An 18,447-nucleotide genomic window follows, 5' to 3' on the forward strand; every position below is an offset into this window, starting at 1 on the left:
TATAAACACCGGAAAAGGTGCCTGTGATGAGTAGTTAGAGTCTGGCGTATTCGGGGCAGGGGCAGAGGGCTAGCAGGGTCTACTTTAGGGTAAGTGTAGGGATGCTTCGCTTTAGTTTATGTACATATTCCTGAGACTCATATGTGAGATACTAAAATGTGAATATCAAACGAACCTGGAACTTAAAATTTCTGGACCGTGGCTAATCATATCCTAATTTGTTTTACATGTGTGTATTTGCACATCAGATTGTCTTAAAGTGAGCCACACACCATTACCAAATTCTTAGGGTCAAGGCATATTCTACCATTCCATCGGGCACACAGGCAGGAGGTCAGCATTGTGTTACCAGCAACTACCTCTTCTCAATGACCCAAGACCGTAGCGATTTGGGAGAGGCACAAGAAGGATCAGATTTGAAAAGCAACTCCCTATGAGATAGTTCTTTTAAAAAAAAAAAAAAAAAGTCTTAATTCATGCAGCCCTGGCATGTGACAGACAAGCTTCTCATTGGCGGCCACATGTGACATGTTGGCACACTGACAGTTTGGTCTGTGCATGGTCCTCTGTGCTCACTTTTCTCTTCATTCCAACATCACGTGACATAACTCAACCTCTCCATCCTCATGTCTCACGAAAGCTCTTTGCATTTAGTGGACTCTTACTAAATGTTTGCTAACCCATTTGCATTTCCTGGTTTGCATTGCGGTGTCTCTGGTATCTGTTCTCTCCTTTTTCCATCTGAGCATCAGGGACAAGCAGGCAGTCATGCCATTTAATAAAAAGAGCAACTCCAGGTAGGATGTTTTGGAATCGCGCTGTGTAAACAGAAAACCTGTAAGCGTAGGAGATGCCCAAGTGCCGGATAAGTAAAACGCGCAGATGTGGGTAGGACAGTACGCACACCTCTGTGTTTCTAAGTTGACGCCCTCCTTTGTGAATGCCATGTTTGAGGCTGATGGTGCACGCTTGAGCCTGCATGCCGTCCGGGCATTCCTCTGCCTTTGAGAACTGACTGGCGCCTGCCGCAGCGCTCAGAGTTTGCTGCCCTGGAAGTTTCCTGACCAGCAACCTTAAGGACTTTGTACTTAACCATTCCTAATGTACCTCTCTGCTCCTTTGTTAGTTCCTTGAAAAAAAACAAATAGACACGTGATTTTTAATAGGATGCATGCAACGAATTATAAAATGCATGAGCACAAAATGGCATTCGTATTTTTGTGATAAACCGTCTAATAGAATCCAAAGGAGGAAACCTACACTAAAAGTATCTCTAGATGTCGTGGTTAGAGCTAGTAGCATCACGAAATAACTACGAGAAATACTCAAGACGTTCTGGAACAGGTGCGGTCTACTGGGTCTGCCGGTACCCTTGTGTTTGTGGACCAAAGATTAGGAAAGCCTTCTCCTTTGAATTGTACACCTTAATGTGCATAAGGGGGCGGGGAAAACTTAACCCTAAATTCTACTGGGTAATAAGCATACCCTTGAAAGTGAGCCTTGGAAGAAGTTCTGAGTTGAAAAGAAGCTGCATGTGCACGGAATGCAGTGTGATACATCAATTCTCCGAAGCAACATGTTGTAAGATTTTACTGCTTTCTTGTTGTGTTTTATATCTTGTTCTCTCCAGGCTTCGTGGACTCGACCGGAGAAGCAGGAGGTATAGCTTCCCTGACCACTAGCCAGTCTTTAGTTTGAAAGCATCACAGTTTAACTCGCCATTACAGTTGAATAACCAGACATGCTAGACTAATTAGTCATCTAGTTAGATTAAAGAATAGGTCAATAGTGGTAGATGTTACTTAGCAATAGTGTCTTAGAATGAGCAAGCAAGCTGTGTTGGGAGTGGATGAACAAATCCTTATTACTTCTTAAAATTGGATCTTATTCTCTTGCTGGTGCTGGTAAAATCACCTCCAGGTAATTATACTTACAGAAATAAATCGCTCCAATTCCCAGGCCAGGCGTTTTGAAATGATGAGATTTTTTTCTTTCCCTCTCACCGGGTTGATGTGGCTTTGGGTCATAAAGTCACAGAGTTAGTGGTCTAAAAACCCACTCAGCCTTTTCCAGCTCAACTCATCTTGTTGCTCGCTTTATTTTAGAACGATGGGTCCTGGTAAATGATCACATCTCATTTCATGTCAAAGCCATGCAGTGGCATCTCTCCTTGGTTTCCCCAAATTGCTGAGCACACCTATGTTACTTTCATAGAGCATTACATTTCTGAGAGTCGCATGATTTGGCACAAATGGTTTTAGAAGTCAGTAGCATTTAGCCTTTGAGAGTTCTCTGACTGCTTCCTTCCATTTGGGTAATGTGGGACCTCGTTTGAAAACTGAAGCTAAATATTAATCTTTAGATTTTCATGTCACACACTCAAGACCCTCGTTACAATCCTGCCTATCATGTTTTCACTGATTTGTATAAGTGAAAGACAGCAAAATAAAAGCTAGTTTACTTTAGATGAGATTCAAGGATTGGATCTATAAATATCTTTTTTAAATAGCTTTTGTCTCTTCTCCAGAAAAAGCTGGTATTCTAATACTATCGATATAGAATAAGGCAGTCCTGTATACTGTGTTTTAATTAGGTAACTCTTTCCTCTTAGTCTTCCAGAAATGATAATTAGTCAGAACACATAACTCATGTGTTCGGGTCGTGGCTATAAATATTTAATGCTGTTTAATAGTGAAGAGTCGACTGCCTATCCCCGGGTACTGATCCTGGTTTCTACACATGAACACACTACCGTGATCAAATCCAGCGCACGATAAACTCTCTTTGTTTCCTACCTTCTTCCACATCATGGGGACCCAGAGTCAGGCGTTCATCTCGCTGAAATGCCTCCCTCCTGTGGCAGAGGGTCACTTAGTGCTGTCCCATCCTGCCTGTTTTATCGCCCCAAAGTCAGAGCCCCACTGGGATTGGGGAAAGGAGGGAAGAGGGGTTAATTAGCAGCCGGTCCTCAGTAACTCCAGATCTCATTCTGCTTGCCCTTCTACATCGTTCCCTGTCATTCGGATCCAGACGTGGCTGGAGGGCGACGTGAGATCTATCAGGGGGCATTAAGGCAGGTTTAGAGAATTATTGTCACAAGTGGAAGTCATAGGTTTACTCCCAGGAAAGCAGACAACTCACTTCCGTTGTCCAGAAGTGTCCTTATCCCGAGTATCTCACTCTGGACATAATTGACTTTCAAGTGAGTGCCGCCCCTGGGGCTCCGAACGTCCTCCTGTTTGTCCGATTCAGGGATGAAGACCGTAAGTCCAGATGAGCTCCAGAGAAGGCTGTTGGGTTATGGCCAGTTTTGTTGTATAAGCTCTGAGAATTAGCACTTTTACCTGGACGGAGGGGCACAGAAATGGGTTTTTTCTTTTTTTTTTTAATAGTTTATTACCAAGTTGGCTTCCATAGAACACCCAGTGCTCTTCCCCGAATGTTTTGATGAGAAGCATAGTTGTGATTGCCCCGCGTGCCATTTTGCAAAACCGGGTCTTCTTGTCACAGCTGTCTTTCCATACTTGCCCGAGATCATCTGCTCCCTCTGCAAGCCTGGACTTTATCATCACGACTCCTGGTCTGGATGGCTTGTGGGTGGCAGTCCCTGACTTTGTCCCAGCGCCAGGGTCAACATTTCAGAGGGAAACAGTCTAATTGCCCTGGAGTCTGTCTGCCTCCCCTTGGAGGGAGAACTGGGCATCTGGCAAATTCTCATCATCAATCCTGTCGTGAGCCACTGCAGAATAAGAATTCTTTGTAGAGGGCTGTCTACTGGCCTGTTGACACCATCAAATGAGAAATTTTTCCACGTAGAGATATTTAGAACACATAGAAGGGGGGAAGGGTATAGCTGTCAATGAAACCATGTCCCAAACTTCTCTTCAACCTTTTTCTAGAATATTCTGAGTAAAGACTGCTCATGCCCTGTTTTGTTGTGACTTGTTACTGTCCTACTCTTACCTACGGGACTCTCCTTACATCTTTTGCTGCAATACTGCTTTTGTTGTGGAAATGCTCTCTGACTTCCCAAAGAGCTGGTCAGTTTTCCGTGTCTGTGGGTGCCGGGCCCAGGACAAGCTGCGTGTGGGTGACAACCAATCGTCGCTCAGCTGCTGGCTGGTGTCACTTGCGGCTGAACCTGTGTTTTCACTGAGATAACAGGAAGGGCGGGGGGGTGGACCTCGAACCCTTTCTGCCTTTGTCCTGCTGTGCTGGGGACAGACAGAAGTGACAAGCAGATCACGTCAACCCTTTAGAGACCCTTGCTGGTGTGGCTTCGTGCTTTCGATGCCACTAGATCTGATGGGCTACAATACGTATGGCTCGTGGAAGTCACTACTGGGGTGACAACCCTGTCAGCCCACAAGGAATGGGGTTCCTAGGACCCAGTGTCTTCAGCAAACCGGCTGTCTGAGGCTTACTAGCCTAGTGCTCTACACCTGTCTGTTGTCTTCTCTCACCAATGGTGTGGCATCTCCTCAACCAGTCAGCCTGGCAGACTCATGGTTCGGGTGGAGCTGAGGGCCATGGGCACTCTCACAGAGGTAGGCAGTGATGATTTTGCTTGGCGTTCTGCCTCCTTGCCAGCAATAGTATTCCAGCTTCCAGATAGGAAACCCAGTGGGGCTTACATGCCTGAGATGGATTAGGTCCATCAGTGATGGACAGATCTGTGGAGACTGCCCCACAAAGCCAATGGGACCTTGCTTTTGAGCTGCCTAAACTGGCTGCTGTATGGCATTGCAGTTCTGGGGCTCAGGCTCCCAAACCAGCATGGCAAAGACTATGAAGCAGGTGTTCTTTCATTCCCTGAAGGTTCAACCCCATGGGATGACAGATGCCCTATGCAGAACACTCACCTGTCCATCTCCACAGAATGTCATATGCTGGAGATAAGAGCGTAGCCCAGCCCGTGAGGAGCAAGACCCCCGTCTTCAGATTCCCAACTTTCTTGAGGATCTGAACTTGGGCAACATGCCCAGACTTTTCCTAGGCCAGCAACCATTTTAGACTGTCAAGGCAAGAGCCCCTTGGAAATATTCCCGTACCCGTTGCCTAGGGATCATATGCTTATTCGCTTTTTGACCAAGCGCTGTAACTCCAGAGACTCAGGAAGCCAACTGAGATCTCAGGGGCTAGAAAATGGTGGTGACTGTGGTGCCAAGGATCCCAGATCTGCCTGGAACTCTGTGCCACTGTCCCTGGAGAGAAGACCCGGCTACCCTCACTTCTACTCACCAGCTCCTGATCATTGAGTTGTTGGACTTTCTCTTGAACGAAATTATTTTACTTTTAAGCATTCAGGAAAGCGAGGCATCTGCAGGAATATAGGCTTCTTGCATAATTTCTTGCAGTTGGCACATTTGGGTTTCCCATTATGCATGCATGCACCGTGGAACTGACAGATGGGCTCACTCCCAGAAGGAAAGTATAGGGGTGCAGGCTTCCCAGAATCTCATGGAGCAAGGCTGTGCTCCTGGAACATCTGCTAGCCAGGGCTTTTGCTTCCAGTTTAGACACGCCACACAAAGCTATCTGGGGGTGGGGGTGGGGGGGACCTTGGTTGTCCTTGCCCTAAACCAACCTTGGCACAACGTCTAGGTTGCTTGACATAAACTTGAGTCCCATTTTCTATTTTGGATCCACTCAAGTTCCTGTGGTGCTCTCCAGAGCCTCCCACACTACTGGGGACCTAAAGTGAGAGTTAGGCATTGGCACAGTTTGGGGAGACGATGTGAGACTGGTCCCAGATGAGGGGTGGCCTGGTCTCCTGGCCCCCGCCCCCCACCCCGTGCCCTGCCACGGGCTCTGATGCGCCACCTTCCCTCCCGGCAGACTCTGGATGGGCACATGGTGGTGCGCAGCCACGCCCGAGTGTCATCCCTGACCCTGAAGAGCATCCAGTACACAGATGCCGGGGAGTACGTCTGCACAGCCAGCAACACCATCGGCCAGGACTCCCAGTCCATGTACCTCGAAGTGCAATGTGAGCAACGACTAGAAAAACAAGGGGGGCGGGTGGCCTGCAGGGTCGGGATGAAAGGTGAGGGTAGCAGCCAGGACCTGAGCGGCAGCCGGCCCCGGCCCTTCCGGAGCTCTGTCCCCAAGTCGTCCCTTCCACCGCCCCGGGCTTCATCTGCCCATGCAACTCCCAGGACTGCTGCACCCACCTGGGCTTTACCGTGTCCCAGCCCTGGGTCTGCTTCAGGGCCCGCACGCCCTGCCAGACCCAGGAGACAGGGTGCACGGGGCTCCTCGGTGGTGGTGGTCTTCCTGATGGCCCCTGCCATTCCTTGCAGACGCCCCCAAGCTGCAGGGCCCTGTGGCGGTCTACACGTGGGAGGGGAACCAAGTGAACATCACGTGCGAGGTGTTTGCCTACCCCAGTGCCACCATCTCGTGGTTCCGAGATGGCCAGCTGCTGCCAAGCTCCAATTATAGCAACATCAAGATCTACAACACCCCCTCCGCCAGCTACCTGGAGGTGAGTCGGGGCGGGGGCAGGGGAGGGTGGAGAAGGCACAGTCTGACCCTGGGTAGGCTACCCTCTGCAGTGAAAAAGCTCTCTCACTTCTCCCACGGGTCCTGACCAGGGGAGCCATTGGCTACAGAGGAAACTGAGACTCAACCCTGCCCTCCTGTCTCTCCCTGGGGCTGGGTCATGGCCAGGGAGGCCGGGCAAGCCTCTCACACTAGCCCCTTGACGATTCGCTCTGGTTGAAGGCTGGGCTGGAGCTAATGTTCGTTACAAAGCAATCCAGTCAATAAAGATCTGAGCCCGTGGCCATTCCGAGGGACACTTGTAACCCACGAGTTCCTTCTTTCCGAAGGTGACCCCGGATTCTGAAAATGACTTCGGGAATTACAACTGCACTGCGGTGAATCGCATTGGGCAGGAGTCTCTGGAGTTCATCCTCGTCCAAGCCGGTGAGCCCCCTCATGGCTGCACCAGCCTTGCCCTTGCTGGCCTAGTCCGTGTGCCCTTTGGTGACACTAGGAGAGTAAAAGAAGAGACGGCCAAGGTAGCCAGAGACAGAGGGTCAGGAAGCAAGGAGCCTATGGAGGCTCAAGGCTGTGGGCACGGGGGACATTGGGAGGGAATCGTACGGTGAGGCAGTCTGGGGGACTGGATACAGGTGACAAGATTCCCAAGAACGAGCACAAACGGAGACATGCTTTGTGACTGGGAGTTACGTCCTGGAGCTAATCAGGCTCACCTGAATTTCCATCCATGCCCTCCCCACAGACACCCCCTCCTCACCATCCATCGACCAGGTGGAGCCCTACTCCAGCACGGCACAGGTGCAGTTCGATGAACCAGAGGCCACAGGCGGGGTGCCCATCCTCAAATACAAGGCCGAGTGGAGAGCAGTGGGCGAGGAAGTGTGGCATTTCAAGTGGTACGATGCCAAGGAGGGTAAGTGGGGAAGAGTTGGCATTCCCTTTAGAATGATAGGGTGCTCGGTGTTGGGTGCACACACATCCCAGGTCCCGGGACCCTGACTGCCCACTGGGGTGGTGTGGCACACCGCCCTCACCTGCTGAGGATGCCAGATGCCACCGCCCACCATCCATTCGTGACTCTATGCTGCAGCACCATCCCTGTCACTCTAGAATTTGGGCACGGTCACATGTCCTCTGGAAGTGTTGGCCTTCTGTCCCCTGGCACTCCGAACCCGCTTCTCAGGACCGTGCTAGCACAAAGTCGTCTCAACCATGTTCCGAGCACAAGTCCTACTTAGGCACTAAGCACAACCGGATGAGTCCGGACCCGCCCCTGCCCTGCACCTGTGGGCGACCCGGGCTGCGTTCTCTGCCATCACCCATCCAGTCTGCTTGGTGGACTGAGGGACTGTCCTATGATGATGGTATTAACCACATAACAAATTGCCAGACAGACGAGTCTGCTCTTCAATCCATCCTGTGATAGATTTCCAAACTGTTAGTTTTCAAAATGACCCTTGGATGCCTACAGTTTGAACATTCTGAGGCCAGACTATTTTGCCCTGAAGACTGAGTATTTAACTGTGTCTAACTCTCCCCGCGGGGTGTAACTGGGATACGTCAGCGAAATACGCTTTGTTTCTGTAGAGTTTTCACCCCGGTCCGGTATGTGGTAACAAGGGTGGCGGCCTTCCGGGCCTGTTTTACTGAGCATTTGTTTCACCAGGAAGCCTCCGTCACTCCTTCAGCTTTTGGGGGGTGGGGAACCGGGCAGGAGTTTCTGGGCTGTCCGCTTGGAGCCAGAAGAAAACAATCTCTCTACCTCCCTAACTTCCCTCTGAAACCTCACACCAACGGAATGACAGGTCGATCCCACATGACAGCCCAACGGGCTTCGTTTTCTTTTTCTGGTCATTGCTACAAGCTGGATCCCACCCTCCCCCCCCCCTTTTTATATTTATACATTTTTTTTAAATTCAAATATAACTACCATTCTATTTTTGTTGTGGCAAAATACATAGAACATGAAATTTACCGTATTAGCCATGTTTAAGGATACGGTTCGGTGGCCTTCGGTCCCGTGGCATTATTGTGCAACCTTCCCCCCCCAGCTCCAGGACTTTTTCATAATCCTAAAGTCACTGCCCGTTAAACGCTGTCTCCCCTTTCCCCCCATTCCCAGCACCTACCGTTCCGCCTCCTGTCTCTGTGTAGTTGACTGTTGCAACTTCTGCAGATGGGCGGAACACTGCAGTATCTGTCCTGCCACGTCTGGCTTACTTAGCATGGCGTCCCCAAGGTCCACCTACATTGTGGCACGTGCCCCAGTGAGTTACGTTCTGTGGTGAAGCCGCCTGATCCTCCGTTGTATCAGCACCCCACCGCGTGTATCCCCTGGTCCGCTGATGGACCCTTGGGCCGTTTCCTCCCTGTGGTGATCGTGAACAGTGTTTCCATGAACATGGGCGGGCCGGTATTTGTCCCAGTTCCTGCTTTCAGTTCTTTTGTGTGTACGCCCAGACGCGGATCACACAGAAGTGCGGGTCTGGTTTCTTGAGGACCCGATGCTACGTTCCACCGTGGCTGCTCCATTCTGCCGATGGGCTGTCCCCCCTTTGTGATCCTTCTCATATTCTCGCAACAGCCAACATGGAGGGCATCGTCACCATCGTGGGCCTGAAGCCTGAGACCACGTACGCGGTGCGGCTGGCCGCCCTCAACGGCAAGGGGCTGGGGGAGATCAGCACGGCCTCCGAGTTCAAGACGCAGCCAGTCCGTAAGTAAACGCGGCCGCCCTGCCTCTTCCCCACCCCCACCCTCTTCTCCTGGGGGCAGAGGGGACCCAGAGCTGCCCCAGCCACGGTTCGGTTCGGATGACAGCTTTTTGTCTTTCAGATTCCTCTGCTCCACCTCCTAGCTCCTGGGCCCTCAGTGATGGCTGATGCCCAGCCCCTCTGTTCTCTTCCCCAAAGGGTCTGGTGACACTGTCACAGTAGCTGGTCCTGTCTGTTAGGCTAGCAGCCGGGGAACAGACCCCTATCACGCTGTAAAGGGAGCGGGCAGAGACGCAGCGGCGTGTTGCGGAGGGATTTGGCAGATACCGCTTTTGGACCCAGGTCACAAAGGCCCTAAAGCACCCTGTGACTTGAAGGAAGAGGGTACAGACAATGACGGTTTGTGTAATTAGGGGTGGGATTTTTGACGCGGCAGAGAGACGACTTTGTGGAAATGCAGGGGCTGCCATGTGATGTACGTGCAGGCGCAGGACCCCAGCAGTGCACAAGGGCCACGGGTGGTCCGGGGCCCCCGATTCTTCTGCTGCTCCTTCCTCCTGCCAGGAGCATGCGTCAGGGTCTCCCTCCCTTGTGGCCCCTGTCCAGAGAGGCGCTTGCTTCCTCCTGATCCATTCAGGATGGCACCACTTTCCTCCGTCACTCCCTCTTTCCCTAAACTGTGCCCGCCTCGCTTTCCCTGCTGTCCCACAGAAGGCCGGGCTCTGCGATGGCCTCCATAGACCCAGACCTGCTGGGAGGACCGTGCGTCCGCCCAGATGTTCCGGGTGCAGCACAGCCTGACCCCTTGGGAGGTCACGAGGATCCCTGGGTCCTCTCTCATTGCTGGGGTTAAAAGCCACACAGGGCAATCCCTTGGCTTCCTTCTCTTTGAAGCCAGAGGCCCCCAAAGCACCCCCCCAACCTCTTCCAGAAGCAGAAGGCCTGTCTCATCTTCCTTCTACAGCAACTGCTTCTTTCTGGATTTGAAATAACATGATGATTGAGTTTCCAATTCCATGCGCTGTCCTGAGCCTATTCATTTCTTTCACATCTTTTTTTTTCCCCCCCTCGGGTCTGTCTCTTGTCTTTTCTTATCGTCTGTGTTCCATCCATGGGAAATGCAGACAGCCCTCTTCCACGTAAGTGCCTCTTCATACCTCATTATCTGTTTCTATAGTGTTAACATCTGCTAGTCCTAGTTCTTAATTTAGTTCTGGCCCCTTTTTCCTCCCCTAGGCTGAAGTAGATAATGGGCCCTAACCACACTGACCTTAGTCTAGTTGTGCTCTTGTTAATGTCTGTACGTTCCTCCAAGAGGCTAACACTTGTCCCGTTGTAGAGCATGCAATTTCTGTGTCCTTGGAAGTCGTGTTTATTGATTAATTTCTGCGTGTGATGCCCCCCGCCCGTGGCGATGCTGCTGCTGCCAAGCTAAGGGAGGTGGGAGCCGCAGGTGGTCTCTGAGTAACCCGCAAGAGCACCGCCTCCCCTTCCTCCCTCTGAAACCTGGATGCCAGAGAAGTGACCGCAGCCTCCCCGGGGACCCAGCATCCCCTCACGGGGAGAGCAGCCGGCAGGACTTGCGCACGTGCTTTGAGGAGATAGAAGACGTGAGCCCGTAGTGCCTCCCTTTTCTGTCTGTGGCAGCTGGAGGGCTCTAGGAGGCCCGAGCAGCAGCTGCCCTTGTAAAGGATGACATGAGCTTTGGCTCCCAAGTCACAGGTGGGAGGCTCCAGGCAGCTGCTGGGCGTTAAGTCCCCACTTCCGGTCAGTTGTGCCCCCACTTCCGGTCAGTTGTGTCCTTGAGCGGGAGGCTATTTGCAGTGTGCGTTTCCACCGGGAAAGACTGACCGGCTACTTAGTATCTTCACCGCCAAGCACACAGAGAGGGGAGTTCTGCGTGGGAAGCACACGTGAGCTGTAAATAGTCAACAGGAGGAGCAAGGGTTACAGAACGCTGGCCCCTTCCTCCGGGGGGGCCCCACGGGGTCTGATCTCGGCCTGCAAGATGCACCCCCAAACTTCACTCCCACTGACGCTTGCCTCTTGCTTCCTGGGCTGAGCTCAGAATAGTGGCAGGGAGTGTTACCCAGAAACACTCGGAAGAAAAGGTATTCCAAAAACTGCGCACTTTTCATCAAAAGCTCCTAGCTCCTGGAAGGCACTCAGGGAAGCTTATATTTTTAAAACTTTATTCAGAAATATCGCAGCCACAGCAGAAACGAAGTAGCTCAGTGTAGGTGTTCTGAGAGTTTGAGTGGCGCGCCCAAGCCACGACCTCAGCAGACTTGGTTCCTGAAGGAACCGGTTCTGGAAGGAGTCAGGACTGGGGGTTGGGGTGGTCAGGTTAGGAGTGACAGCGGTCAGCTGGGAGGCGCCCGTGCCTGAGCAGCGCACCCAGAAGGGGCAGCTCGGAAGGTGAACGCGCTTCCTCCTGGGCCCTCATTCTCACTTTGGGCTTCCGCCGCTCTGGCTTGTGATCAGTCAGTGCATGCGGGTGGGAACCGCACAGGCAGGCTGGGATGGGGCCTCCTTTTGGGTGTCTTACCAGTTCCTGGGGTTTGGGGACCGAATCAGAGTAACTGCGTCTCAGACTTCAAAGCCCATAAGGCATTTTCATTCGTCGCGAGCTCAGCCCTCGAAAGGTGAAGAGTTTCTTAAACAGATGCTATGTTTTAAAAGTCAGTGTTTAGTTTTTTTTTAAAAAAGAGAGAGAGAGAGACCTCTAGACCTTGTTGTTTGTTATCTGCTAGTAGGAAAGCGGGCAATTAACCCAGATTCCAAGAAGCCCTTTGGAAAATGGTGTGGTCAGCTGTCCGTTCCGAGTGGGGCATGAACAGTCCAGCAGCAGGCATTGCCCGTCGTGACACGCAAAGTCAGTTTTCTTGGTTCTCTACTAAAGGTATGGCCTAAAGAATCACAAAAGAAGAAAAATCAGGCTCCTTTTAGATAAGGAGAGTCGTGGCCCAGCCTTGGCGTTGAGTGCCTTTGTCAAGAACTTGAACAGGATAAGAGGCAGCGCACGTGTGAGAACGCCCCACTCTCACTAAAGTTGGTCTTTCCTGTACCCTCGTGACCTTCCTAGAGGGGCAGATGGACAGCCTGGTCCCGTGATGCTGGACTTAGGCCCTCGGTGCATGCTCACCCCAAGAGAGAGAAGCTGCCAGAGAGTCATTGCTGCCAGAACCCCCCAACACCCTGGTTAGAGGCAGTAGGTGAGAGCCAGTGCCTTTTACATTAGTTTATCTCTTGACGTTTCTTGAGGTGTGCCAATGACGGGGTTGAGCTCTTGGTTCCCTAATAGCCTTACGCACCTTCAGGGCCACGAACAGGCCAAAGCCCCAGATAACCTCAGAGAGCTCCTGCTTCTGAGCTGCCGTTTTAGAAAGCACGGATCACCTGTTGGAAGTTTCCTTTGTGTACCGTTCGGACGTGTGTGTGATGGTAACGAGGCAGACAGACACCCAGGACTCCAGCCTGGAACGTTGTCCCCGGTTCATGCATTTTTGGGGCCAGATGTCTGCGTGTCGTCACGGTGGAAGGGGCTGCGTCCCTCTCAGAGCTGCAGAGGCCCTGACTCAACGATGTGACCGTTGATCGTGCCTCCTTTTGTCTGTGACTGAGCCCCACGCCTTCACGTTTCATTGCCTGAATGTTACCTCTTCATTTGCTTCTGAATGTGAAGCAAACAGACAGCTTCTTTCCGGGTGTACAGATCATGAATGAGTCTCTACTTTGTAAAAGAGGCATCTTGAGAGGTTTGTTTTCACAAAATTTTGCCCCCTAGATGGCACATTGCAAGGATAAATTAAACATACTCTAATATACTGTATTTAAAACACGTAAAACTCCACCCCTTTGCCAGAATAATACGGACAGTTACACAAAGAATTGAAGCCAAAAAAGCAAAAGAGAAAGAGCAAAAGAAAGAGTTACACATTCACATCAATTAGGCAGACCACCGAGTCACCCGGAGTTAGTAGACCACATTACTCTGACTCCCGTGACATTGTCCTCGTGCGATTTAATGAGGTCCCTCCTCTGGGAGGAAAAGGAGGACCAAACCATGAGCCCAGGCAGTGCTGGAGATACGGTCATGTTTTTCCAGATTTCCGTCTAGCGCTCAGAGGGGACTGTGTTTTGTGATTATCGTTGGGACCACCTCAGAATATTTGTCACAGAAAACGAGACCTCTATTCAGTGTCCAGAATGTCTCAGATGAGCCTGGCTGACAGTCCTCCAAGCCAAAAGTGGGGTGAGCGTTACTTGCTCAGTCCCAGACCCTTTCGCATCCCCTTTGTCCAAGAGGGAGCAAGGGTACTGCTCACAGCGGCATCGGGAGAGTCCCCTCCCGGGTAGGGTTTTGGGACCGGCGATGGTTAGAATGTCCTCCAGATGCCAAACAACCCTGGACCACCCCCAATCCCCAACCCCCGCCAGCAGTAAACTTCTCGTAGGAAGGTCGTTCCTCTGTCGTTAGGACATTGGGATTCGAGAGCCAGGCTCACAGGCCTGGCCCCAGTGCGTGCCCGGAGTGGAGATGCGGCCTCTGCGGGAGCACATGGAGATCTAGGGCATGAGAAGCCAAAGCCTTCTTTTCCCCATGTTCACCTTAAGCGGGGATCTTGTTCCCGGTCCTCCCGACATCCGGTCCCACGGCGGTGGCCCCTGCTGACCCGCAGGTGGGCCGCTGTCCCCGCCGGATCCTTCCCCGCACCCTGGGGCTTGGCAGGGACATGGCTTCCGCTGAAGTCACAGAGCCCGCAGGCCACCTCCCTTGTGCATGGGGTCCTCCCCCCTCACTTTAACTCGCTTCCGCTCTGACACCCCGGGGTTGGCTCTTCCATTTTTTTTTCATTCCGTATCTGTGTGCTCAGTGAGCTTTTTTTTCCCTTTTCTCCTTTTTTTTTACCTTCATGTTTCTTTCCTCAGCGGCTCCCACTAGCTCCTCCACCCCCGCTCCATTGTCTCTTGCCGACAGTGAGTATCATCTTGTTCCTCCATCTCTGCGCAGGCCGCCCTCCCCCAGCCCCGGCGGGTCTGCCTCCTGTCATCTCCTTCTCCAGGTGATAAGTCAACTCTGTTGGCAGGAAGCAGCACTGGGTTTTAGAGAGGCAAACGAGAAGAGAAACAGGCGCAGAGCGCCCCAGATTCGTGGGGGGCAACACACCCCTGCACCCCCCCCCCGAACCGAAGAGTGTGCAAGTGACAGGAGTCGCTCAGGACAGAGCATCTGCAGTCAGGCTCCGGCCCAGCCCAGCCCTGTCCTCAGGATTCTTTCTGGGCTGGACTCAAGCTGACATTTGGAGAAACCAAAGGAACTTGCCAAGGAAAATATCTATTCTGCAGGGTCATAAGAAATGCTTTAGGGTGTTGTGTTTTCACCCCGCGTTTTAATCGGCACAGTTGGATTCAGACATTGAAATTAGATAGTGAGGCCTGGAGCTTTCGCTTTCTCCATAAACGCGTACTTGTCTCGTAAATATTTGCGGGAAAATAAACAGTGTCTGCTTGCAGATGTGCCTGGCAGTAGGCGCTCGGGCAGACTGCTTAACCCTTCACAAGGGAGCCTTGTTTTTCTCTTCCGTAAAATAGGATGAGTAAATCGCCCTCCTCCCACCCCCGTCCCCCCCAAAAAACATCGACGCGCTCACCGGGCTGTTTGCCCACCCAGAGCAGGACCACCAAGCCTGGTTGGTGTCGGGCTTCGGCATTTCCGACTGAGCCTCGCTCCTTTATGATCTTATTTCATTTGGCTGCCTTGTCCTTCTGTTCCCTCGAGGGCTCAGGAGAGAGCTCAGCGCCTCTGACTCAGAGTTTTGAACCCAGCTTTGGGGGGTGGGGGGGGCAAGGGGAGAGCAAAGGGAGACAGCAGCTGCATGAGGCCCGAGATGTGGTGCCTGCAGGTGCCCAGAAAGGCCAGCAGGGGGCAGGCACCGCCCCACCGGGCTGTAGCCTCCCTCCGGTGTCCATATCGGAAGGTGCTGCACTTTGGGCACAGCCTCAGGAGGTGACTCAGGCCCCACACTCAGAGGCCCCCTGTCACATCGGTTTGGCTCAGAAACAGGCCCACCACGCCACATGGTGATGTCCAGGCGGCAGCCGGAACAGCAGGCATTCAGCCTTGAGAACCAGAAAGAGTCTTGGGTCCAGATCCCACCTGGGCTCCCTCTGTCCTCAGCTCCATGACCCTGAATGAGCCACTCGGTCTCCTGAGCCCCAGAGCCCGTATCTCACAAATGAAGGCTAGATTCCACCAGTTCTTGTAGGTATCTGTGAAAATTCAAGATGAGGTTTGGAAAACACAAGACACGGTGCCCGGCACATAGTAGCTGGAATTTGAGGTCAGAGTAAATGAGGGTGATGTTCTTTCTTGCCCCAGGAGAGCAACTTGTCAGCAAAACCTCTGATAATTTTTTAATCTCTATATTCATATTGATAAATCATGGAAGAAGGAGGTGAAGAAATATCCCCTTCTTCTCTTTGTAATAGGTCCGTCTATGTATATACACACATACATATATTTACTTACGAATATAATTTATATCTCCGTTCTCTCCTTCACCTTTCTGTGCCCTGTCTGCCCTTCGTGTTTCCATAGCAACCTGGCCTCTTCCTGCCCTCCCAACCACAGAACCGTCTAGTGAGTACAGAGCAATGGCGCCTCTTGGCCAGATTGCTGCTTGTTGCCACGCTGCCTTCTGGGTCGCGGTGCTGCCCAGCACTGTCCCTTGTATTAAAAGTAACAGCTGTGAATGCATGAAGCCTCCTCCCTGGTGTGGTTTCCTATGCCGCCTGCGTGGTCAGGGGAGCAGAGAGCTGGGGGGCGTGTGAAGAGAGTTTTCCAAATTTCCCTTCGGGTGTCAAAACAGAATAGGATTCGAGGAGCAGCAAGGAGACAAGAGAACAGGGTCTCTCCCTAGTTTCTGTTGTCCCTCCCTCGGAAGCGTGCGCACACCCGCACACGCACACACACACACGCACACACACGTTGCCAAGACTGAGACCAAGGGAAGGAATAGAGAAAAAGAGAGAGGGAGGAGGCAGAGGGGGCAGCAGACAGGGCCGCAGCCGCTACTTCCCGACAGCGCGCCCAGCGTGGTGGCACCTTGCGGCACGGCAAGGGGACACGGAGAACCCGCGGGGCACACGCGGGCAGAGGCCTCCTCACAGCCCTCCTCCCCGGCGCTAGGAAAACGGCGGCCCCAGGAAGCAGAGCCGAGCCCCCTCAGGTTTGTGTGCCCAGAGTCCAGATCAGAGTTCTGGAATTCATCTGCTGAGGCTAGAGTCGGGCCAGACTTGTGGAAAACATTACACTCCATCACAGCTGTGACGTGCTCCAGGCTTGCCCTTCCTAAGGCTCTGATGAGGTGAGCTTGTGTGTGAGGCCGTAGTCCCACGTCCACAGGAGCCCCGTGCCTGTGTGTGCACGTGTGCGTGTGTGTGTTTACAGTGGTGTCCACGGCCGTGTGGACCCATAATATTTCTGAGTGCACGGGAAGAAGTGATGCATCCGCTGAGCAGTGGCCCGAACGAGAGAGCAGGTGTGCAAGCTCCCACCCCCACTCGCTTCTGGGGCCGGGGTTTCTGATCCCTAATTGAACAGAGAAGAAAAGAGTGTGCTGGTTCTGTGCGTTGCATGAAATGGTTCTTTGCTCTGCTGCAAAACAGAGCCGAGGGTCTGCTGTCTTGGTGTTCTCTCCGTGTGTGTGCTGCGTTGAATTTTAATTCCCGACGCTTTTCAGGTTTCCTTTTGTCGGCAGAGTCGGGGACAGTGAACTGTGCTCTCCCGGGTTTCGCTCAGATGACGGGTTGTTTGGGGGTGGGTTGTGTTTTGTTTTTGGGGTTTGTTTGTTTGTTTGCGTTTGGGAAAGGCATGCAGTTACTAGCCCCCTTTCTTCTTCTAACAGCCCTGTCCCGGCCTTCCCAGTGTGGCGTCGTGGGGGAAGGCCACGGCATGCGTTTGCACAGCTCGGCCGCGCCTAACGTGTCTCACTGTAGATTGATCTTCCCTGGAACCTTGAATCCAGGTTTCTCCTTGAGGAGGAATTGGTTGTTCTCCCCTGACAGATGTTTAATTTTTTTAAGCATCGGACGTTTCTGTCTGATAAAATGCCTAGTAGTGACATCAAAAGAGAAGAAAGATTGTCTTTTTATTTTTTCTTTTGTGACACTGGACTACTGACCCAAATTGTGGGTCCCAGTGAACACTGGGATGAAGGAAAGATGGTCACAATTGGACAGCAGCCTGCATTCGGCAGGAGGATATTTCTTGACAATAAGGCAAAAAAGGTCGCACGTGTGAATGCAGGGCGGTAAGAGCAGGGTAGCCAGACGCCAGTCAATAGGACGAAAATAAACAACGTCTCCTATTTTGCTAGGGGGTGGGTGTGGGTGTGGGTGTCTCTGCTGATCCATTTGTACCTCTGAATGAATGAAGGCATCCCAGATAAAAATCAAAAGAAAAGCTGATCAGTCGGATCCAATCCCCGCAGGGCACCTTTGATTGGAATGTGCCGGAGCCCGGGCCGTGACGGACAATGCGCTGCACAGCCCCCCTCCGCGCGGAGGGGCAAGAATTTGTAACCGGGCGGAAGTGTCTCTCGCATTATTTTTAAGCAGCGGTGTGCTCTGGACAGAAAGATCCTTCCGGCTCCCCTCTTTGCCCTCTCTTAGCTTCAGCGGGGCGTAGCCTGCTCTTGCCCTGGCCTGGGCAAGTGAGGGGAGGAGGCCCAAACTGCCTTTGGACGAGGCAAGTCATCCGGGAGCAAATTAGAGCATGTATGCAACCGCCGACAAGAAGGAATGTGGATAAATCCAAACACGAAAACTTTCTTTTTTATGATCAAAATCAAATCCGTATCTTATCAAGTGCAGCCACCCGTCTAGAGAGAGAACTGTATCCACCAATGGCCAAGTGCGTGGTCAGGGTCAAAGTCTGAGCTCTTGGGGTCAGTTCGGTTTCACTGCTCAGGGTTCACAGAGCCGTGGGCTCTACCACTGGAAGGAAACCTCTCCCCTTTCTGTCCCTGGGGGCTCTGGGATAACGCGGTGGATGAACGGGAAAGTGAGAAGGGACCCCCAGAGCAGCCCTCTCTGGCCTGCATCCACCAACCTTTATTCGGCCCGTGCCCATGTCCAGGCACCAAAGGAAACAGGAAGTGGCTTTCCCCAATGTAATGAAATATTTTGTTCTTACAGGACACACAGTCTTGGACTTCTCCTG

General features: G+C 52.2%; 1 protein-coding gene across 18 annotated transcripts in view; it reads left to right on the forward strand.

Moving 5' to 3' along the window:
* NCAM1 (neural cell adhesion molecule 1) overlaps nt 1–18,447 on the forward strand; it is a 300,388-nt gene that overhangs the window by 252,432 nt on the left and 29,509 nt on the right. For 7 of the 18 annotated variants that reach the window (XM_029956563.1, XM_029956565.1, XM_029956564.1 and 4 more), the window contains exons 9-15: nt 1,631–1,660; nt 5,839–5,989; nt 6,303–6,487; nt 6,834–6,930; nt 7,250–7,420; nt 9,092–9,223; nt 10,346–10,360. In XM_029956563.1, the coding sequence (XP_029812423.1) occupies nt 1,631–1,660; nt 5,839–5,989; nt 6,303–6,487; nt 6,834–6,930; nt 7,250–7,420; nt 9,092–9,223; nt 10,346–10,360 (781 nt within the window). The remainder of the gene's footprint in view (nt 1–1,630; nt 1,661–5,838; nt 5,990–6,302; nt 6,488–6,833; nt 6,931–7,249; nt 7,421–9,091; nt 9,224–10,345; nt 10,361–18,447) is intronic. The other 11 variants (XM_029956569.1, XM_029956574.1, XM_029956575.1 and 8 more) reach the window with 3 other exon arrangements.

The sequence above is a fragment of the Suricata suricatta genome, chromosome 11, assembly GCF_006229205.1.
Source record: "Suricata suricatta isolate VVHF042 chromosome 11, meerkat_22Aug2017_6uvM2_HiC, whole genome shotgun sequence".
NCBI classification, from domain to species: domain Eukaryota; kingdom Metazoa; phylum Chordata; class Mammalia; order Carnivora; family Herpestidae; genus Suricata; species Suricata suricatta.